The following is a 17,645-nucleotide window of genomic DNA, read 5'->3' as shown; positions in this document are numbered from 1 at the left end:
GACTGACGTGATATATACTATTTTTGTTATGGAAAGAATAACTTTTAGGCTAAAGTTGCAGGCGGACTCATTTGACGAATACTGGTCGAAATGATTGAACTATGTACAAAATGGGAGGCCCGATTTTGTAGAATCTCGTTGTATTTTGTGGTTTGTTTGTTTTTGTCTTGTTCCCCCCCCAACACACACACTGTGATGAAGTTGTATTGTTGTACATGTTGTATAAATAAGAAAACCAATAAAACACAAATGAGAAAAAAACTTGTTAAATTAAAAAAAAACAACAACAACTCATCACACATTTGCCAGAGAAAAATGCAAAATTCATGAGGGGAAAGACAACCTCGTATTTTTTACTCTTACAACTTTCAGTTTTATTGATTTGTTACATGTTTTAATCAAACAAAAATGTGTTTTCCTTTTTACCTTTTTATGGCGCTTCAGTCGTAGATGTCGTTTATTAAAAACCATGAAATATAATTAACATAGGCATGAACAATTTACGGATACTGTACGGACCTGGCAACCCGCTGGCCTTCGCGCAGCCGAGCCTCCATCCTGGCACTTACCTTCATCCTGGTAACTTGCAAGTTCCCGGACTAAAAACAGGAAGTAAGTAGCCAAATCAAAAGTAAAATTCACCGTCTGTTTGGTAGTCGAAGCCAGTGAGAGGTGCGGAGAAAACTCGGAGCCGTAAAAACTGCACCAAAGCCGAGAATAAAGCGCAAAAACAGTGTCAAACTGCACAGACGCCATAAGCTGCAGCTTGTCGACTAACATGGCGCCGGAGAGTTTTCGTCTTTCATTCAGCTGCTTAGCTTTCAGCAGGCTAACGGTTAGCATGGAGTCAGCGGCACTGAGTGTTGGGAATGCCGGTCTTTGTTCGTATCACATTACAGCTTCTGTGTTAGAACAGCGCTGGTCTCTTTTCTAATATTCATGTAAGCGTACCATTAAAGATGCGTTAGTCTGCGCAGAATCGATCTTTTCATCAGTGTAAATAACGATGCACAGCAGCGTCCGCCAAACTCCGTTTAAAAACCTCCAAATTTGATAGAGTTTTGATAATTAAATGCCAGTAAACATATCATTGATCGTAAATTGAAGGAAAACATTAAAGACTTAAATTCTGTGAACTCGCTGTCAAAGAAATGCGGAATATTTGAAAATAATTTACACCTTTCTTTGTTTGTTATATTTCCCCTCAAAACAGTGGGGGGCGGCAGCGAGCAGGGTAGAATTATTACATTTTATAAATCACGTAAAAAATGATAGGTACTCCCCTGAATTTACCGGCCGCATCTGATAATAACAAATGTTATTATACTTTATTGTTGGGGAAAAGAACTGTGAGCATTCAATTTTTCTTTTAATCCTTCTGTTTTTCAAAGGAGCTTGGCGTGTACACAATAAAAGTAACACATGTTAACTTGTATGGTTTACAGTATTTATTGTCTTCATAAACCGGTGTAAGATCACATGCATCACACATCTACAGTGACACTGCTGGAACTGAGTCACAGTGATGGCGCTTAGCTTAAAGTGTCAGATTTCAGAAGGGAGTTCTGACTGTGATTTTTAGTTTAGTTGCCTATCAGCTCTTTTTCATTATAAAAAACATCTGCTAAAACATTTGATACTTTCATTTTTGCAAACTCAGCATCATAACATGTCTTAAAAATTACAAAAGCAACACTTCTATACCTCACCTAAAATTAATAAATGATGTTTTATTTACCGTGTTGTGCTTCTTTTTATTAAGAGGGTGCTAACTGTGCCATGCGCATTGTTTTTATTATTATTATTGTTGTTGTTGTTATTATTTTATCACTGTCAGTGAAATTTGAGTTTTAGGCAGTTAGTGTGATTTTTTTTTATGTATATAATATATGTACATATTTATAAAATATAATTATGTGATCAATCACCCAAATGACCCATTTGGAGCTAGAAAAACCCTGATGGTTGGACAGAAAAATGACTCACTTGGAAAGTGACATTTTATTACAATTTTTTTTAAAGAAGCAAATAATTAACAAGCTTAATCAGGACTGAGATTAGTCATTAGTCAGATCTAGTGTGTAGAAATCTTGATTTTCCCATCTTCAGGCACCCACAGAGTCAAAATCCGTCCCAGTCCTTGCAGATCTTTGCTGTAAATAGTTTTTCTTATGAAGGTTTCTAACTGATTGAGGTGACCCTGAGGTGTTTGATGCCAAAATAACAGCCGGTTGAACCCTGTAAATACCAAAGAAGCTGCTTCAGCACTTCTTCTATTATATCATTGAGTATAGCAGACGCTGATCAAGAAAAAAGAGAATAATCCTATATAGGGCGCCTCTAACTTACAAGCCGCTTTGCAGCCTACTATGAACATACCAAATTGTGATAATTTGGTGTGTTCGTAGAGAAATTAGTACCTGAGAACACCTGTGGCTGTGAAATCGCTCTGAGTTCGTCTTTGTGTCTCTCTGCAGCTGCAGGATGAGTTTAGCAGCAGAGGACGACGACGCCGGCGCTTTAGAAACCGTCAAATCTGTCACGCTCACTCAGGACAGTGATGGAAGCATCATACTGCACTGTCCTCCCTCTGGTGGGTCCACACACACACACACACACACACACACACACACACACACACACACACACACACACAAATCCCATCAGTAACTAATCAGTACACTTAAAGTATGTTCAGGGTTTTTAATTTTAACATTCTGTGTGGTGATTTTGATTAAATTTAAACACTTTTTTTTTTAATTGTCACATTTATTTATTTATTTATTTATTTTTGCTCCTGTGGGTTTGTTTCTCTTACACTGCACCTGAGTGGAAACAGAACAGCCAGGGTTCAAATTTGTGATGTTTTCTTGTCATTTTTCCTATAAATTTGAGCGTTTTCCTCATATATTTCATTTTTTAAGTTTTTTTGAATTTTTTTAAGGCATGTAAATTGGTCATTTTTTTCTGATAATTTGTCTTTTCTTCCTCATAAATGAATTTTTCTCCTGATAATTTTCCAAGTTTTGAAATTACCCAATTTTTTAAAAAAAAATTGTTGTTTTTTCTAATAAATGTGACACTTCTTAAAACGTATACGTAAGAAAAACCCAATTAATATAAAAGTGAAACTAAAAATAACAACAAAAACTTTAGATGATGTTTTTGTCAGATTAAGGCTATAGAAATAATTGTGTGTGTGTGTGTGTGTGTGCAGACGAGGACTCGGAGCCACTCCAGAAGAAGCTGCGACTCTCCACACACGAGCAGGAAAACTCGGACACGCCTCAGTTCTCCGTGGTCACGTTGCCAGGTCAGACGAGCGCTGGACCGTTCCCTGTTCATGACTACAGTGAGTCACACTGAAATCACCTCACACGGTTCCTGCTAACAGCTGCTGCAGCTGCATCCTGATCAGAGGGTTTTCATTTACTCAAACTCTAAATTTACTCAAATCCAGCAAAAATAACAGAAAATACAAGTGAGGTAACTCAGATTGTTCAGATCCTGGTCTCCTTAGCCAGAAAGTACCTGCTGGTGATGTCATCATCCTCATGCTGGTTTATGGTGTATGCTGTTAATGTCTGCATTAAATGGCACAAATAAAGCTTCAGATATGTGAAGTTGTTTGGGATAATAAGGTTCGAGGGTAAAAGATTTTCCGTGTCGTTTCTCAGTGTCGGACACTCAGGCGGAGACCTTTGAGGTGACGATGACGCCCACGGCGGACGAGCTCTCTGAGGACAGCGTCACTCAGATTCAGGTGGTGCTCAGGCTCCTTTTTTCTTATTCTAAGCGTTCTGTGTTTGCTCTGTGTAGTTTCCTGTAAGGATGAGCCACCAGTTAAAAGTGAGCTGTTTCTACTTTAATAAAAACAAAGTGGCGGAAAACAAAAAGGAGTTTTATTTATATGAAATGGATTAAATGTAAGAGAACGGGGTGTGACTGAACAGAGGTTTTCATTTTGATCACTTTGTGTTTGCAGATCCTACAGGAAGATGAAGACTCCCTCTCAGCCAATCAGAAGACGGAGGTGTCGCCTGTCAGTCAGGCCTGGTTCACAACTAAAGAAGACAAAGACACGCTGGCTAATAAAGGTACCAACGAGGCCAGAACCTCTGTAGCAGACAGTGAATGCAGCTCACTGAGAGGCTTAGAGAAAACAGCACGGCCCAAAAGAAGTCAGACTGTTTGGAAGTCTGTGTGAAAATGAGCTCAGTGAACTCTTTCCTGATGACTTCATGGTGTCAGACTCTAGTTTAGAGTCCCGTTGAAGACAGCATGATGTTTATTTAGGACTCCTACTGCACACCTCGTAGTCCGCCTCGATGGATGTTGGAGTCCGTTAGCAGCAGCAAAGTACACAATAAAAAGTTCTAATAAAGCCAAACTTAACAAAGGAAAAAAAAAGTCTGGTTAAAAGCTGATTTTTCTTCTCCTTTTTGACTTTAAATGAAACCAGAATGTATAAAATAAACATAATTTTTTACTCAAACCAGCGACTGGAACCATGAACTCCTCAGGAAAGACTTTCATATGGCTGGAGTCCAGACGAGTCGCCCCCTGCTGTTCATTAGAAACAATGCAGGTTTTCATGTCTCTTCCTTTTCAGGTCATAAGTGGAAACAGGGCATGTGGTCTAAAGAGGAGATTGACATCCTCATGAGGAACATCGACCAGTATGTGAAGGTACGTGGGGTTGGTCCCTGACATAATTTCTGCCTCTGTGACGTCTGATGACGTTAAACTGTTCTTGTGGCCACGATCTCAGGGCCGCGGCATCGAGGACCCGGCAGAGATCATCTTTGAGATGTCCAAAGAGGAGAGGAAGGACTTCTACCGCTCCGTGGCGTTGGGATTGAACAGGCCGCTGTTTGCCGTCTACAGACGAGTCCTCCGGATGTACGACAACCGCAACCATGTCGGCAAGTGAGTGCACAGAGAAAAGATGGTGTAAGAAAGGCAGTGCAAGTTTGTTGGTTTTTGTTTAAGGAGTGGTTTGTGTCTTAGGTACACTCCTGATGAGATCGAGAAGCTGAAGGCGTAAGTACAACTTTGTTTTTAACGAGCGCTTGATGACCGTGTAAAATGGATTTCACACTAACCCGTGTTTATATGTGATGCGTTTAGGTTGAGGGAGAAACACGGGAACGACTGGGCGACTATCGGTGCTGCACTAGGTCGCAGTGCATCCTCTGTGAAAGATCGCTGCCGGCTGATGAAGGACACGTGCAACACAGGTACTGCACAGCAGCCGTTTGTACTTGTAGAGATATTTAAATGCTTGCTTTTATTTTGAAATTCGCTCTGTTTTTAAAAACCAGGTAAATGGAGCGAGGACGAGGAGCGACGGCTTGCCGAGGTCGTATACGAGATGGCAGGGGTGTCACCGGGGTCGGCGGTCACAGGAGGCGTGTCATGGGCGACGGTGGCTGATCGAGTCCGCACACGCTCAGAAAAGCAGTGTCGGTCTAAATGGCTGAACTACCTGAACTGGAAGCACAGTGGAGGAACTGAGTGGACGAAGGAAGATGACTTGAATCTTGTACGCAGGTACGGCGGTGTGGGCGTGCACACGTGTGTATGAGCGAGCATAGTAAACCATGTGTAAGCTTGATACCGTGTTTCAGGATATCAGAGCTTGATGTGGATGATGAGAATGAAATTAAGTGGGAGGATCTCGCCGGCGGATGGAGCAGCGTTCGATCACCCCAGTGGCTCCGATCAAAGTGGTGGAGCATCAAGAGACAAGTGGCCAATCACAAGGACATCCCCTTCAGTGGTATGGATACACACACACACAAATTAATACCGTCATTTATTTCCTCATGTTAAGATTCTCTTCTTCTATTATTAAAATCTCGTGATGTGGTTTCCGTCTCTAGTCCTCCTGAAGGGCCTCCAGGAGCTCATGGCCTCCTCGCAGTCGGCATCTGTTCCGGGCAGCCCCTCCTCCCTTCAGATCCGACTCACCCGATTAGACGAGAACAGTGGCGGAGCCAGCCCCGCCCCTAGCTCTGTGGCTGCACTGCAGATTCCCTTACAGATCCCGCTGCAGATCACACACCTGGGTGAGCCTCGCACGCCTGCACTACACCACCCACATGTTCACTTCCTCTGCGTGTGCTGCTGCTGTGGCCACACTATTTTTTTTTTTTTATGGAGATACTAAACCACCATAGAAGAAGAAGAATTAGAACCAGACTACGCTGATGAATCAGAGAAGAAGGTGACTGAGGTTTACCTGTTGGACAGCGTGTAACAGGTGTGCTGCCTGCAGCTGAAGATGTTCTTGTCCTGACAGCGAGACCTCTGACTGTTGCTCTGTTTGTGTTTCTGTGTTAGCGTCAGATTCAGCGGCAGCAGCTAGCGACAGCGAGACCATCACACTGAATGCTGGAGCGCTGCAGACCTTTGAGATCCTGCCGGTAAGCACCACGAGCGCCTTTCACAATAAGATACATGAATATGAATGAATTTAAAACCTTTTCTTTGTGCAGTCGTTCCACCTGCAGCCCACCGGCACCCCGGGAACCTACTACCTCCAGACGACACCCAATCAGGGCCTTCCATTGAGCTTAGCCAATAACAGCACCGTTACCCTGACGACGAGCTCCTCGCCCTCGTCTCATGAACACATTATCCTCCACAGTCTGTCGGTCAGTTTATTGCCCTGCTGAGGGTAAACGTGTGTGTGTGTGTGTGTGTGTGTGTGTCTTTTCACATGCTTTCCATCTCCAGGCCGACAGTCTCTGCTCCAGCGATGGCGTCATCATCCAGACTGTCGCCTCTGACCCCGCCTCCTCCTCCTCTGAAGCCCTCAGCCAGCAGCAGCTGGTGGTGGAGACTGAGACCCGGGGCCAGGACGATCGTCTCGACGCCGCAAGTCTGTTGGAGGGGTCGGAGAGTGTCGTCACGGAAACTCAGGAGCCAATGACGAATGGCTTCAGTGACACAGACAAAGTAGAAGCTTCTGTTTTTCCTCACACGTTGTTTGCATGCTTTTAATTCGAAAAGCTTCTGTTAGTATCGTTCTGTTTTTGTTGAGAAATAAAGGGGTGGACAAAATAATAGAAGCCAGTTTTGTGGATTAAAACTTTTTTATGACCAGAATATGTAAGAATTTTAACTTAAACAAAACAAATAGATATATTTGTACAGTGAGAAAAAACAAGGGGGGAGGGTGGGGTCACAACACAACCAAGTCAGCTGTGTTGTCCTTGTACCCAGAGGGAGCACACAATGATGACTGAACAATACAACAGTGTGTGTTTGTGTGTGTGTCAGGGCCTGCGTTCCCCCCCGATGGAGGCTCCAATGGTGCATTCTGGGATAACGTCTGGGAGCGCCGTGCTGATCGTGTCTCCTCCCAACATCAGTAGCACACTAACGGGTAACACGCACACACAGTTAAAGTAGAACGTAACTGCGAATCTATGCTCTGCCTCCTGTCAGTGAAACTATGGCAACCGTGACCCATGAGGCTCAGCATCTCCTTTACTGCTCAGAGACGAGTCCCTGTGTGCTGCGTGCGCTGCTTTAAATTCAAACTGTTTGATTGGGTTTTTAAGCCTTCGTGTCTTTTAAATGATGAGGTTGTGCTTTAGTGTCCACGCCACCCAGCTGTATGGCGGGGTGGTGAAAATACCCAGGCTTCCAAATCTGATGCCCTCTACCCCTGTGGTGCACTTGGAAATTCTGATGATTAAAAATAGAAAAATAAATTAAAGAAACATGAATTGTTTAACATGAAAAATATAGCCTGAAGTTTCTCTCTAAGTGTGTAATCAGAGTATTCATACTGCTGCACGAATTTCACCTGAGCATCACTTCCTTTCTGTTTTTCATCAGATCCCATCTTGGAAAACCAGGAAGTCTCTGACTGAGTCGGACTTCCCGCTGCAGCTGTCGCTCAGGGCGACACCTCCACCCTTGGGCTTGACCCGGCATGTCAGACTGTGATACTCCCTCCTCTCCTGCTTCCAGTTTCCTCTTTAACGGATGCAAGCACTTTAAAACTAAACGGAACATTTTTGGAGTCCCTGAATGAAATGACCGCAGTGCCAAAGAGACTCTAAAGCCTGGACACTTTATGTGAATGGACCCTTGGATCTGAAAAATCATCCTTTTTCATTTTACATGAAGTTGTTTTGTCGGGCTGGTGACAATGATCAACAGAACTCAAAGGAATAGTTCAATGTTACACATTTTCCACCTGTTTTTTCATGACTTAAGTACACCTTTATTTATTTATGCTCATTTTTGAAGACTTTAAATCGTAAACTGCTGTTTTCAGCAGGAACTTATGTGAAATTTTAAAGTAAAAAAAAACATAATCCTGAAGCTGTGGTCAGGTTGGCTTTTATTGTGAAAGGCTGGGCTTATTTGCCCTAAAGAGGTTTATCCTGTTCCTCTGTAACACACAGCTCTGTTTCTATTGTTTCATAGCTGGTAACGCCTGTAACACCCGCTGGATTTATCCGCAGCTGAAAATAGTCCCTCAGAGAGCATTCATTCCAACAGATGGCGCAGAGATGGGAGTGCTGCTGGTTTTGATGTTTTTTGTGAGTTTTGCTTGAACTGGTCAGAAGTTATAGCTGCCCACAGAGGCAGTGATTTCTTACGGTTGGTGTAAACAAAAGCAGCCTTGCATGATTAATGAGGAATCCAGTTTATAGTCTGGTTTGGTAATTCTGGGCGAACCAGCCCTTTAAACAGGCCGGTTGGAGGATTTACTCCAAACTAATTAAGCACCAGGGTTCTTCTTGCCATTGTTCCCTGGTTGCTAATGCTGCCTCGTGCTGTGGACGGATCAGATTCTACCTGATCATCGTTCAACCTACCAAACGTCGCTACTAGTTAGTTTTCTGTCTTCTTTCTGTTAGGTTTATTATCTTTAGATGGAAAATAACCTCCCGCTCCTGTTTTTTTTTTTTTTTTACTTTATTGAAAAGAGGATCTGAAGGCTTTTAAACCCTCGATGGTGTTTTTTGGAAAATTGGAAAACTGAAAACCTTATATGAATAACAGGTCATAAAGCAGGAGCAGCAGGACGAATGGATGCTTGAGGACTGAATGGATCTGAAACAGCCAGATTAATAACAGTGACACAGCTTTATGGGTAAAGCCATTTACAAAGCTTTCATTCATTTCCACGGGTGCTACAGCTGGCCTGAGAGAGAAAAAGGGTAGAGAGAGAGTGTGTGTGATTTAGAAATGCTTAGTGCAAAGAATTGGCAGTCGGTGTAATTCGGCATTTAACTCCAACTTAAAATCCTCTCAGCCACATGTGGACAGTAATTACATACACGGTTATCAGAAGCCGACAGACGGAGAAAACACAGGTTTGCATATTTCCGATGTGCTGCTACAGCCGCCTGCTAACGTCTACAGTACTGAACTGCTGCTTCCCTCCATGCTCACAGCCTGCATCCAGGTTAAAGGAAAAGCCCACCTGGTTCTCACCTGAGCAGGTAACAGCAGCAGAATACATCTGAATTTGGGCTGAGGACAGAAAGCCCCCTGAATGCACCACTATGGGTTTTTATATTAGTTAATGGTAACAGACCACACACCACCATTAGCTTCCGTTTTCTCTCCTGAGAAGGGGTGGTGGTGGCATGGCATACTATAATCCATAATTAGCAGATTCTCAGACTAACAGATAAGATGAGGTTATGGTATGACAGTGGCCTGGTCCTTTGTTCCCTTTGTGAGCTTCTCTATGTTTGAATTGTTCTGAAGAGTCCACTTTGGAAGTAGATTTAGGATAAAACATGTTTATGCCTTCATAATGTCCACAGTCTGTATATAAACGATGGACATGGCCATTGTGACGTCTCAGGTTTGTTGGGCACCACCATGGTTCATCTCTGCCGCAGCTGTTAAAGGTTTGAACAGTGTATCAGGATAAAAATATGTTTATTTCTGTGTTTTAACAAGGGAGTCTACCGACTCACTGCTGGTGCCAGCCTCTAGTGGCCACTACAGGTTTTGTTTTTGGACACTTCCTCTCTGGTGTTGTCGGCCCCTTAAATATGAGTGGGGTGGGAAAAAACAGAGCGAAGCTGGTGAGTAAAGGAGCTCTCTGACATCCAGCCTGCATTCCTGCCTCCTGCTGTCCTGTTAATGGGACCTTTGATGGCGTTTTGTTGGAGTTTAATGATCAAAACTCATATCTTTAAAGAACTGCAGATCAAACGTGAGAGTGAAGGAAAGATAAATGTAAAAAAGACGTCAGATTTAAAGCGACTCTGAGAATCAGAGGTGGATTTTTCGTGCGTGTAAACAGTCGACTGTGTGTTGTTGTGTGTTGTGCTCCAGCAGTTTGTCGCCTCTTACAGTACATCATCATCATCATCCCACACTGAGTCAAGTCTCTGTGCACAGTTCCCACTGGTGCTGATTCCACACCAGGTTCAAGTTTATGTAACAGTTATTATTTTGGTCATGTGACTCCTTCACGCTGGTCCTGCTCATGACGGCTACGTGTTCCCTTGTTCCCGCTTCCTTGGCCCTGCCTTTACCTGACGTCATGGAAGTAGAGGTTGGCACATATACACAGCAGCACGATGGACGCCAGCATGAAGTAGATCAGATTCCTGAATTTGGGCTCCAGGTTGCCCTGCCGGTACCAGAATATCTGCAAGACAGAGAACAGACGTTTAAAGGCTCCCTTCTGTGACCCGGCGACCTTTGCGTGAGCATTTAGCCATGTTTGTTTACCAGCACTAACGTAGAGCTGCAGGTCAGCAGGATGCACACGGCGAAGAAGATGTTCAGCGGCCGCGGAGGCATCGTGGGAAACACAAAGGAACAGATGACAGTCACCTGCAAAACAAATGCTCATGAATAAAAATACATGCTAGTGAACATACGTCACTCTTCTGTACGTTCTTTTGAGCACAACCTGCATGAAGCGACAGTCGCAGCCAGAGATGGTAAAGACTTCTGATAGCTGTGGTTGCTAACACTTTTGGTCGTGCAACCGTTTTGCAGTCAGCTGACATGAACTTGTCCATTCTGGTCATGCGACACAAACTGAAAGCGTTGTCCTTGAAAGTAAGGGTTTGATCTCAGGGCTCATGTTTCAAAATGTGCAACTTTTACTTTGAAGGTGAATGTTCCATTTTCTGTTTGCCCCCCACTTTTTGGGGTTTTAATGCCGTTCCACTCAGTGAGTGTTTGCAGATATGCTGATGTCTCGTGTGCAGCCTACAGGAAACCATAGACAGCTGCGATTTCACCTAGCAACACCAGGTCTGGGAACAACATTCTCCCCTCACGACCTGTTTTTAATATCACATCCAATATGGCCGATAGCTCCAGGGCGAGATGTCGCTGACCCTCGGGAAACACTTTTCTGATAAACTTACTGGCTCAGTCCCACGTTTTTAGGCACACTGAAGAAAAGATAAAAGCTGGTGAACTTTGGTTTGGTTTGGTTGAAAGGAGGGTTACCTGAGGTATGCTCATTGGTTCACAGCTTGTGATTGACAAATCATTAGCCGTAAGGATATCCAGCTACCTGGTGGATAATTTAGCTGCACAAATGTTAAATGATGCCGTTAACAGTTATGAAAATAATCCCAAGTTTGAGTTCCTGTATTCTACTCCTTACTCTGAGCTTCAGACAGACAGGCAAGGTCAGGCTTTGTAATTCTATCTTAGGACACCAGCAGCATGGGTTTTAAACCAAAGAGGTCTCTGGCTGATGGACAGATATGTTCAGGGACCAAAAAAAAAAAAAAGATTGAGACACTGCACTGAGAGGAGAAGAGCAGCAGCTGCTAGACTGGCTGGTTTCACCTCCGCCCACTCAGGAGTGGCTTCTTCCTGTGTGCCAGAGCAGGTGTGGTGACATTTTTTAGGTCTGTATGAATGATGCGGAACTTACCAGAACCACCACAGACGTAAATCCCCCCACCGCCGTGTTGATGATTCGATCCTGCAAGAAACAGATCAGATGAGTGCATCACCCTGAGGATTACGCACTGCTGATCAGACCTGATCATTTTCAGCTAAAGTGACTCTAATGAATTACTTCAGTACAAGCAACAGTTAATAAATATTCAGATTAATCCGCTGCTGAAAGTAGTCCTCAGCAGCTTTTGCTCTTTATACACAGCCCAGTCGCTCTCCTGCAGAAACATCAGTAATGGCTGACATCATACCCGAGCGGACGTCTCTCCAAACAGCGGTCTGTTGTCCAGGCCACTCGTGCCATACGTCCTTGTAGTGAAGTCATCCATGGCGGCGCCGGCAGTACAGCCCCGACTGATCGTTTCTCAGCAGCGCCACTTCGTGGAAAAGCTGCGACAGTTCTGCTGCATACTAGCCGTGTCTTTCTGCACGCCGGGGAGAAGACGGTCAGTGTGGGCGGAGCCGTGGGGACATTATAGAGGTGTGGGCTAAAGGGACCAGGTAGGCTGCTGCTGCTCCTCCTTCACTTTAGTGACAGAAAACAGAGACAGTTAACAAGAGGCAGCGTGGGCAGCGCTCCCTGAAAAGCATTAAATATCAGAGTGTCAAAGTTTCTCTCAGAGGAACGACATGATTGTCTGTCAGTAGTGGTCAGCCGCTGCTGCTGCCGCCAATCAAAGGATACGTCAGAAAGATTTACACTGTAGTTCCTCTTGCTTCACTTCCTCTTTGTTTAGGATAGATAACAAACCACAGCTGCTGATATCGATACAGTGAATGGTACAGAAAGAGGAAGCTCAAATCAAAACCTCATAGACTCCTTTAAAGAGCTGTGAGCTACAGCGTGTCGTTAGTCTGGCGGTTCACAGGCCGCTCAGTGAGATCATGAGCCTGTCGCTGCTTGCTCACACGCTGACCTCACTACTTTACAGTGTGACGGAAAACCGGGAGGAGAAGCAGAAAACATCGCTCTGCTTCTGCAGTGAAACTGAAACAAACACCTGCAGCTGCACAGTTCTTATGAACACCATTAATATTTCATACACAGCAGAATTCACTTTATATAGAAAACAAAGTGACAGCTGTGGCTGAGGCACAGAGAAGCCAGCCACATCTGGAAGAAGATTCCACCTGATCCCCCCAGAGGCAGCAATGCCTGTTCTCTATAACAGAAGCTTTGAAACCCCTGTGAGGGATGCAGTGATAAAAACAAAAAATAAAATTAATAAAATGGAACCTCGGGCCCCCCGACTTATAAACCCTCCTGCAGCCTCATTGCCCGTTCCATTTTATTTTCTGTTGTTATAAAAACACCAATAAGGACACATTTACCGCTAAATCTTTACACTGGTGACACAGCGGCCTCCTCCAGGCTCTCCCAGGCTGCAGATTTTCCTGTGTTGCACCTTAATAAAGCCTTTAAAAACACTTAAAGTGTTTATTAGAGAATTCCATCTATAAAGCACGTAGCAGCTTGGAGTTTCGTGCTCGGATTTTAATTTTATCCTGTTTGTTTTTGTTATCTTTGATAACGTTACAAAAATAAAGAGTTTCATCTCAGGAGAGTTCCTGACTAAAGAAAAAACACAAATATAGTTCATGAGTGTTTAAAAAAGGATGAGCATATTAGGAAATTATTTGAACTCAGAGGTCGCAATACTTATTTATCGTATTGTTTTATTACTTGTTATTCTGTTTGTTAAAAAAAACAACAATAACAACAACTACTTATTTATTACTTTTTTTTTTTTTAAGAAATTCTGTTTCTTCATTATTTTGTTTCTTTTAGCTCCGGGACCGTGTGTACATAATTTCGTTCCACCTCATGTTAACATGTGATGGAAATGACAATAAAGCTCCTTGAATCCTGGAAGAGGAGTCTGGTGTCAAAGGTCGGCGGCACCAGCGCACGTTTCTGTCACAGATTTTATCCGGTGTAGTTTCTTCAGACACCGATATCAAAGCTGGTTTTAGGAAAATGAACAAAAGCCAGATGTGGACATTAGACTGTGGTGCCCACAGTGGCTGTCCCACTGATCACTGAGTCACTCCTCTGCAGTCTGAGGGCCTTAACAGGAAATACTGGCAATGTGGAGCTAAACTTTACTAAAGCTATAAAATGTGAGCCTGCAGGGTGACAACATCACCACATGGGCACAGATGCATCCTCTCAGCAGATTCAAGCACCACTTTCATAAAGGCGGCTGCAGACGTTTCTTCTTTTCTGGGTGAGAAGGCGGCAGGAAAGGAAATAAAACCCTCAGCAAAGCTTTCTCAGCAGAAAAAACAAGAGTGCAAAACAACAGCTCCTTTATCACCGAGCGTACGGTCGGCCCAAGGCGACATTCCTCCTAAGCCTTGTGATTCACTAGGCCGCTTAACAAGAAACCCTGAGTCTGAACAGAGGCACCGAAAAACAAAAATGACACCCCGATAAAGGAAGAACGCAAACACAGCAGCTTCATACTGGCACAAATCAGAGGAAAATATCGAAATCTGCACTTTAAAACACATGAAGACACACCAGGACTGATACAGGCAAAACTGAGGAGGAGAGAGAGGTTGTGTAGTCATAAAACAGTGGTCATTCTCAGAGTACAGCGAGAATTTGCCAGGAAAAAGCATAAGGCTATAACATCAGATTTATGAGCAGAAAAACTGTAAAATCTTTGTCAAATGTGTGCTGCTTTAATATGTACGATTTTCTCACAAACCTCTGACTTTAGAAAGTTTTTAAACTCATCAAACATGATTAAAACTGATTTTTAAACTCTATTCCACTGTAAATGCCACGTTTCTGAGATCACTTGTGTCGATCTCAGACAAAATGTGGCGCGACAGTTGAGTGCGCCTGCGTTTTCACGGTACAAACACACGGGTGTTATCTGATGTCCTTTCTTTGCTTGTGTCGTGCACACTTCAATCATCCTGCTCTTGTGCAACTGTGGCACCAGCAGAAAGGTTCCAAGGAGCACTCTCGATAGGAACCACGTTCCCACAGCTGTGATCGATCAGCTTTAACCTGGACAAATGTTTGTAGAGTGCTACACGTTTTACAGAGCTCAAAGCTTAATAAATGTAAACAGTGTGTTACTGTAATGAAAAAAGCACAAACAGCGAAGTCCCATGTGATGAAGGTTTGATTATTTACCTCTGAAATGTTAGCAGGACCACAGTTTTGGTCAAAAACGTCTCTCTTGTCAGTAATGGTTGGTTTCAAGTTACAGGGACATAAAACCACAGACAAGCTGCATAAAAATAAACAAAAACACGGGGAATTACTGAAAATAACTTGTTAGCAATCATTATTGTTTCAGTAAATACCAATTTCCAGAAATCTCAAAGTCTTTAGCATTGAACTGTCCTCCAACACAGAGAAATTAAAGAGCTTTAATCTGCTTTGAAAACATAGTCTGACTCAAATTGATGCTGTGCACTCTGCGGGCTCAGTATATAGCTTATCGTGTCTGTAATCGCTCAAGTTCACTCAAAACAGCTCATTAGCTTCACCTGAGGGTTAACGACCATATGTTAGCACTACGAGGAGAAAACGCTGGAGAAGCGCTCGTATCTTATCCATTAATATTATTAAGCATGCATAGAAATGGAAAGAAGACGGTAACCTTAAAGCTGCCTTCAGTAGTGTAAGCTAACCTGAGATTTACCCGTGATAGGGCCAGCACCGAAGCGGGTGATCTGAGCTAAGCTAACTCCAAACAACTGCTCCCCGGCTGCTCGAGAAGAGCCCACAAATTTACCAAAAAATCTTCCTCTAATCTAAATCTTCCAGTGAAACATACCTGCCTCCCACTTCTGTGTTGACTCTACTGGAATCAACTTCAGAGCGATCGGGGTCACAGTTAAAGGGAATTAAAGCCCGGCAGGTCCGCATCGAGCTGTTATCACAGCCGATCTGTAAGATAGCCATTCCACTTCCTGTCGGTCCCACTGTACTCAAAATGGCTGCACTTCACCCTGGAGCGCAACAGGGGGCGCTCCTCAGTGAGCAGGAGTGAGTGTAGATACACGGCTAAAATAGTTGCTTAGACTTGCTTATTGCTTTAAAAGGTCACATTTTATTGTATTTTTTGGTTACACCGTATTTATTCTGCGTCTGAATTGAAATTAAACGGCTCTACGTTTTAGTTTTTCACGCTGTGAAACAAATTTACCTATTCTGCCAATGCTTGCTGAGTTGCCTGGTAAGGTATTTACGACAGTAGGCAACTCTTGATGGCACATATGTATGGACGATAAACATGCGTACATAAAACATAGTGGAAACGTTTAAGTGTTCAGAATATTTAGTTGACTGAGATGAGTGAACGTAATGGTACAAAGAGGTAGCTGCTACAAATTCTCTGATGCTGCCGCCTTCTTGCCTGAAATCAAAATGGCTGCTGCCGTAAAGTTGCTAATGGTGCTGTGACGTCCCTAATAAGCACAGAAATGCTTTTTTAACTGCACTTGAAACCTGTAAAAAATTAAAGTAGAATGATGTTTGTCATTGTAAAAACATATTTGTTTAAAAATACGTTGAAAATTTTTAGAAGATAATTGTAACAAGGCAACATTTACATTTTTGTGTCGCCGTCCATTGCGGACTAGCTCACGAGCGCCCTCTAAGAAACACCAAATACAAAATGTCGGGAGTTCCAGTTTCCATTAAAAGCTCTCTGCTGTTAAAGGCGAGTGGAATTATTGTTGGGCCGACGCTTAGGCCGAACTCCATAAAAACCAACAAAACAAACAAACACACAAACAAAACTGGCAATTTGAAAGCCGTTTATAACCAAAAGCGCCGTGTCTAAAAAAAGTAAGAGTAATGTAACAGTGGCCACTAATAGGCACGGCTATTTTAACAAATTGTTTTTTAAATTAAGTTTTTTGCAGTTTAACCCGGTAAATATATTATTTTATACAAAACATTTCTTTAAAAAACAAACAAACAACGATTTCAGGTAAACAAAAACGATTTTTTAAAAATTGGATATTTAAAAGCAAAATTTTCCCGTAATAATTTCAGCACCCTACTAAGTTAAATCACTCAAACTCTGAATGGAGTTCGGTGTGAAGAATAAAAGACTTCTGTCATAGCAACTTAATTAAAGCAGTCCTGTAATATGAGTAGTGGTATTTCACTCACCTCCTGCCTGTAGCAAGGCCGGATCAACTTTCTTTAATTACAAGTTAATAAGCATAAACACATCCAGGGGCAGCTAAATAACCACTGGGTTTGATTTGAGGTGGGGGAAGCCTGAGATCTGAGAAGCAGTGGGCCCATACATAATCTCACCCCTCATGTTAGCATCACATGAGGGCAGTGTGACAAGCCCTGAGATTAACCCCAGCAAAACAGACCCAAAGAAAGAGAAACTCATGCTTGCTTGAAATCTGTTCTAGAAAATAAATTCCTGCAATGACGTAACTGAAGCATTTTCTCAGAATACAACTTCACTTCAAGATAACGTGACTCACTTTCGGGCATTGAGTCTAACTTCTTACACAAGCATTATTATCTATAACCATCAGTAAAACTGTTTGTTTGATAATTAAATCGGTTTTTCTAACTACTGTCTAACTCTCGTGGAAATAAAAACCCTATTATTTTCATATTATATCAGCTCAGATGGTTTACAGGGTTAGAAAACTGTGTGCTCAGTGCTGAATTAATTCATCTGTTAAAGAATATGATTATATATATATATATATATATATATATA

The 17,645-nt window shown here is 42.8% G+C and overlaps 2 protein-coding genes across 4 annotated transcripts; one reads left to right on the top strand and one right to left on the bottom strand.

Moving 5' to 3' along the window:
* Positions 1 to 509: 509 nt before the first annotated feature.
* On the top strand, positions 510 to 7,985 carry dmtf1 (cyclin D binding myb-like transcription factor 1). The gene is made up of 17 exons (XM_005949149.3): positions 510 to 612; positions 2,478 to 2,593; positions 3,218 to 3,352; positions 3,678 to 3,763; positions 3,986 to 4,097; positions 4,613 to 4,689; positions 4,772 to 4,929; positions 5,011 to 5,043; positions 5,131 to 5,240; positions 5,325 to 5,553; positions 5,631 to 5,782; positions 5,886 to 6,071; positions 6,346 to 6,428; positions 6,501 to 6,659; positions 6,742 to 6,963; positions 7,288 to 7,393; positions 7,852 to 7,985. The coding sequence occupies exons 2-17, from the start codon at positions 2,485 to 2,487 to the stop codon at positions 7,884 to 7,886; spliced, it is 1,992 nt and encodes a 663-aa protein (XP_005949211.1). The 5' UTR covers positions 510 to 612; positions 2,478 to 2,484; the 3' UTR covers positions 7,887 to 7,985.
* Positions 7,082 to 15,887, bottom strand: tmem243b (transmembrane protein 243, mitochondrial b). 3 transcript variants are annotated; one of them, XM_042214996.1, is made up of 6 exons: positions 15,723 to 15,887; positions 15,074 to 15,170; positions 12,174 to 12,448; positions 11,897 to 11,947; positions 10,726 to 10,830; positions 7,082 to 10,642 (listed from the first exon to the last, which is right to left on the bottom strand). In XM_042214996.1, the coding sequence occupies exons 3-6, from the start codon at positions 12,249 to 12,251 to the stop codon at positions 10,523 to 10,525; spliced, it is 354 nt and encodes a 117-aa protein (XP_042070930.1). In that variant the 5' UTR covers positions 12,252 to 12,448; positions 15,074 to 15,170; positions 15,723 to 15,887; the 3' UTR covers positions 7,082 to 10,522. The 3 variants fall into 3 exon arrangements, with proteins under 3 accessions (XP_042070930.1, XP_042070931.1, XP_005949210.1); XM_042214997.1 differs by lacking the exon at positions 15,074 to 15,170 and having other exon boundaries at positions 15,577 to 15,887; XM_005949148.3 differs by lacking the exon at positions 15,074 to 15,170.
* Between the last annotated feature and the right edge of the window lie 1,758 nt (positions 15,888 to 17,645).

The sequence above is a fragment of the Haplochromis burtoni genome, unplaced genomic scaffold (assembly GCF_018398535.1).
Source record: "Haplochromis burtoni strain Fernald_Lab_line unplaced genomic scaffold, NCSU_Asbu1 Contig_638, whole genome shotgun sequence".
Lineage (NCBI taxonomy): Eukaryota > Metazoa > Chordata > Actinopteri > Cichliformes > Cichlidae > Haplochromis > Haplochromis burtoni.
The sequence above is the reverse complement of the archived record's forward strand: the minus strand, read 5'-3'. Positions and strand labels throughout refer to the sequence as shown.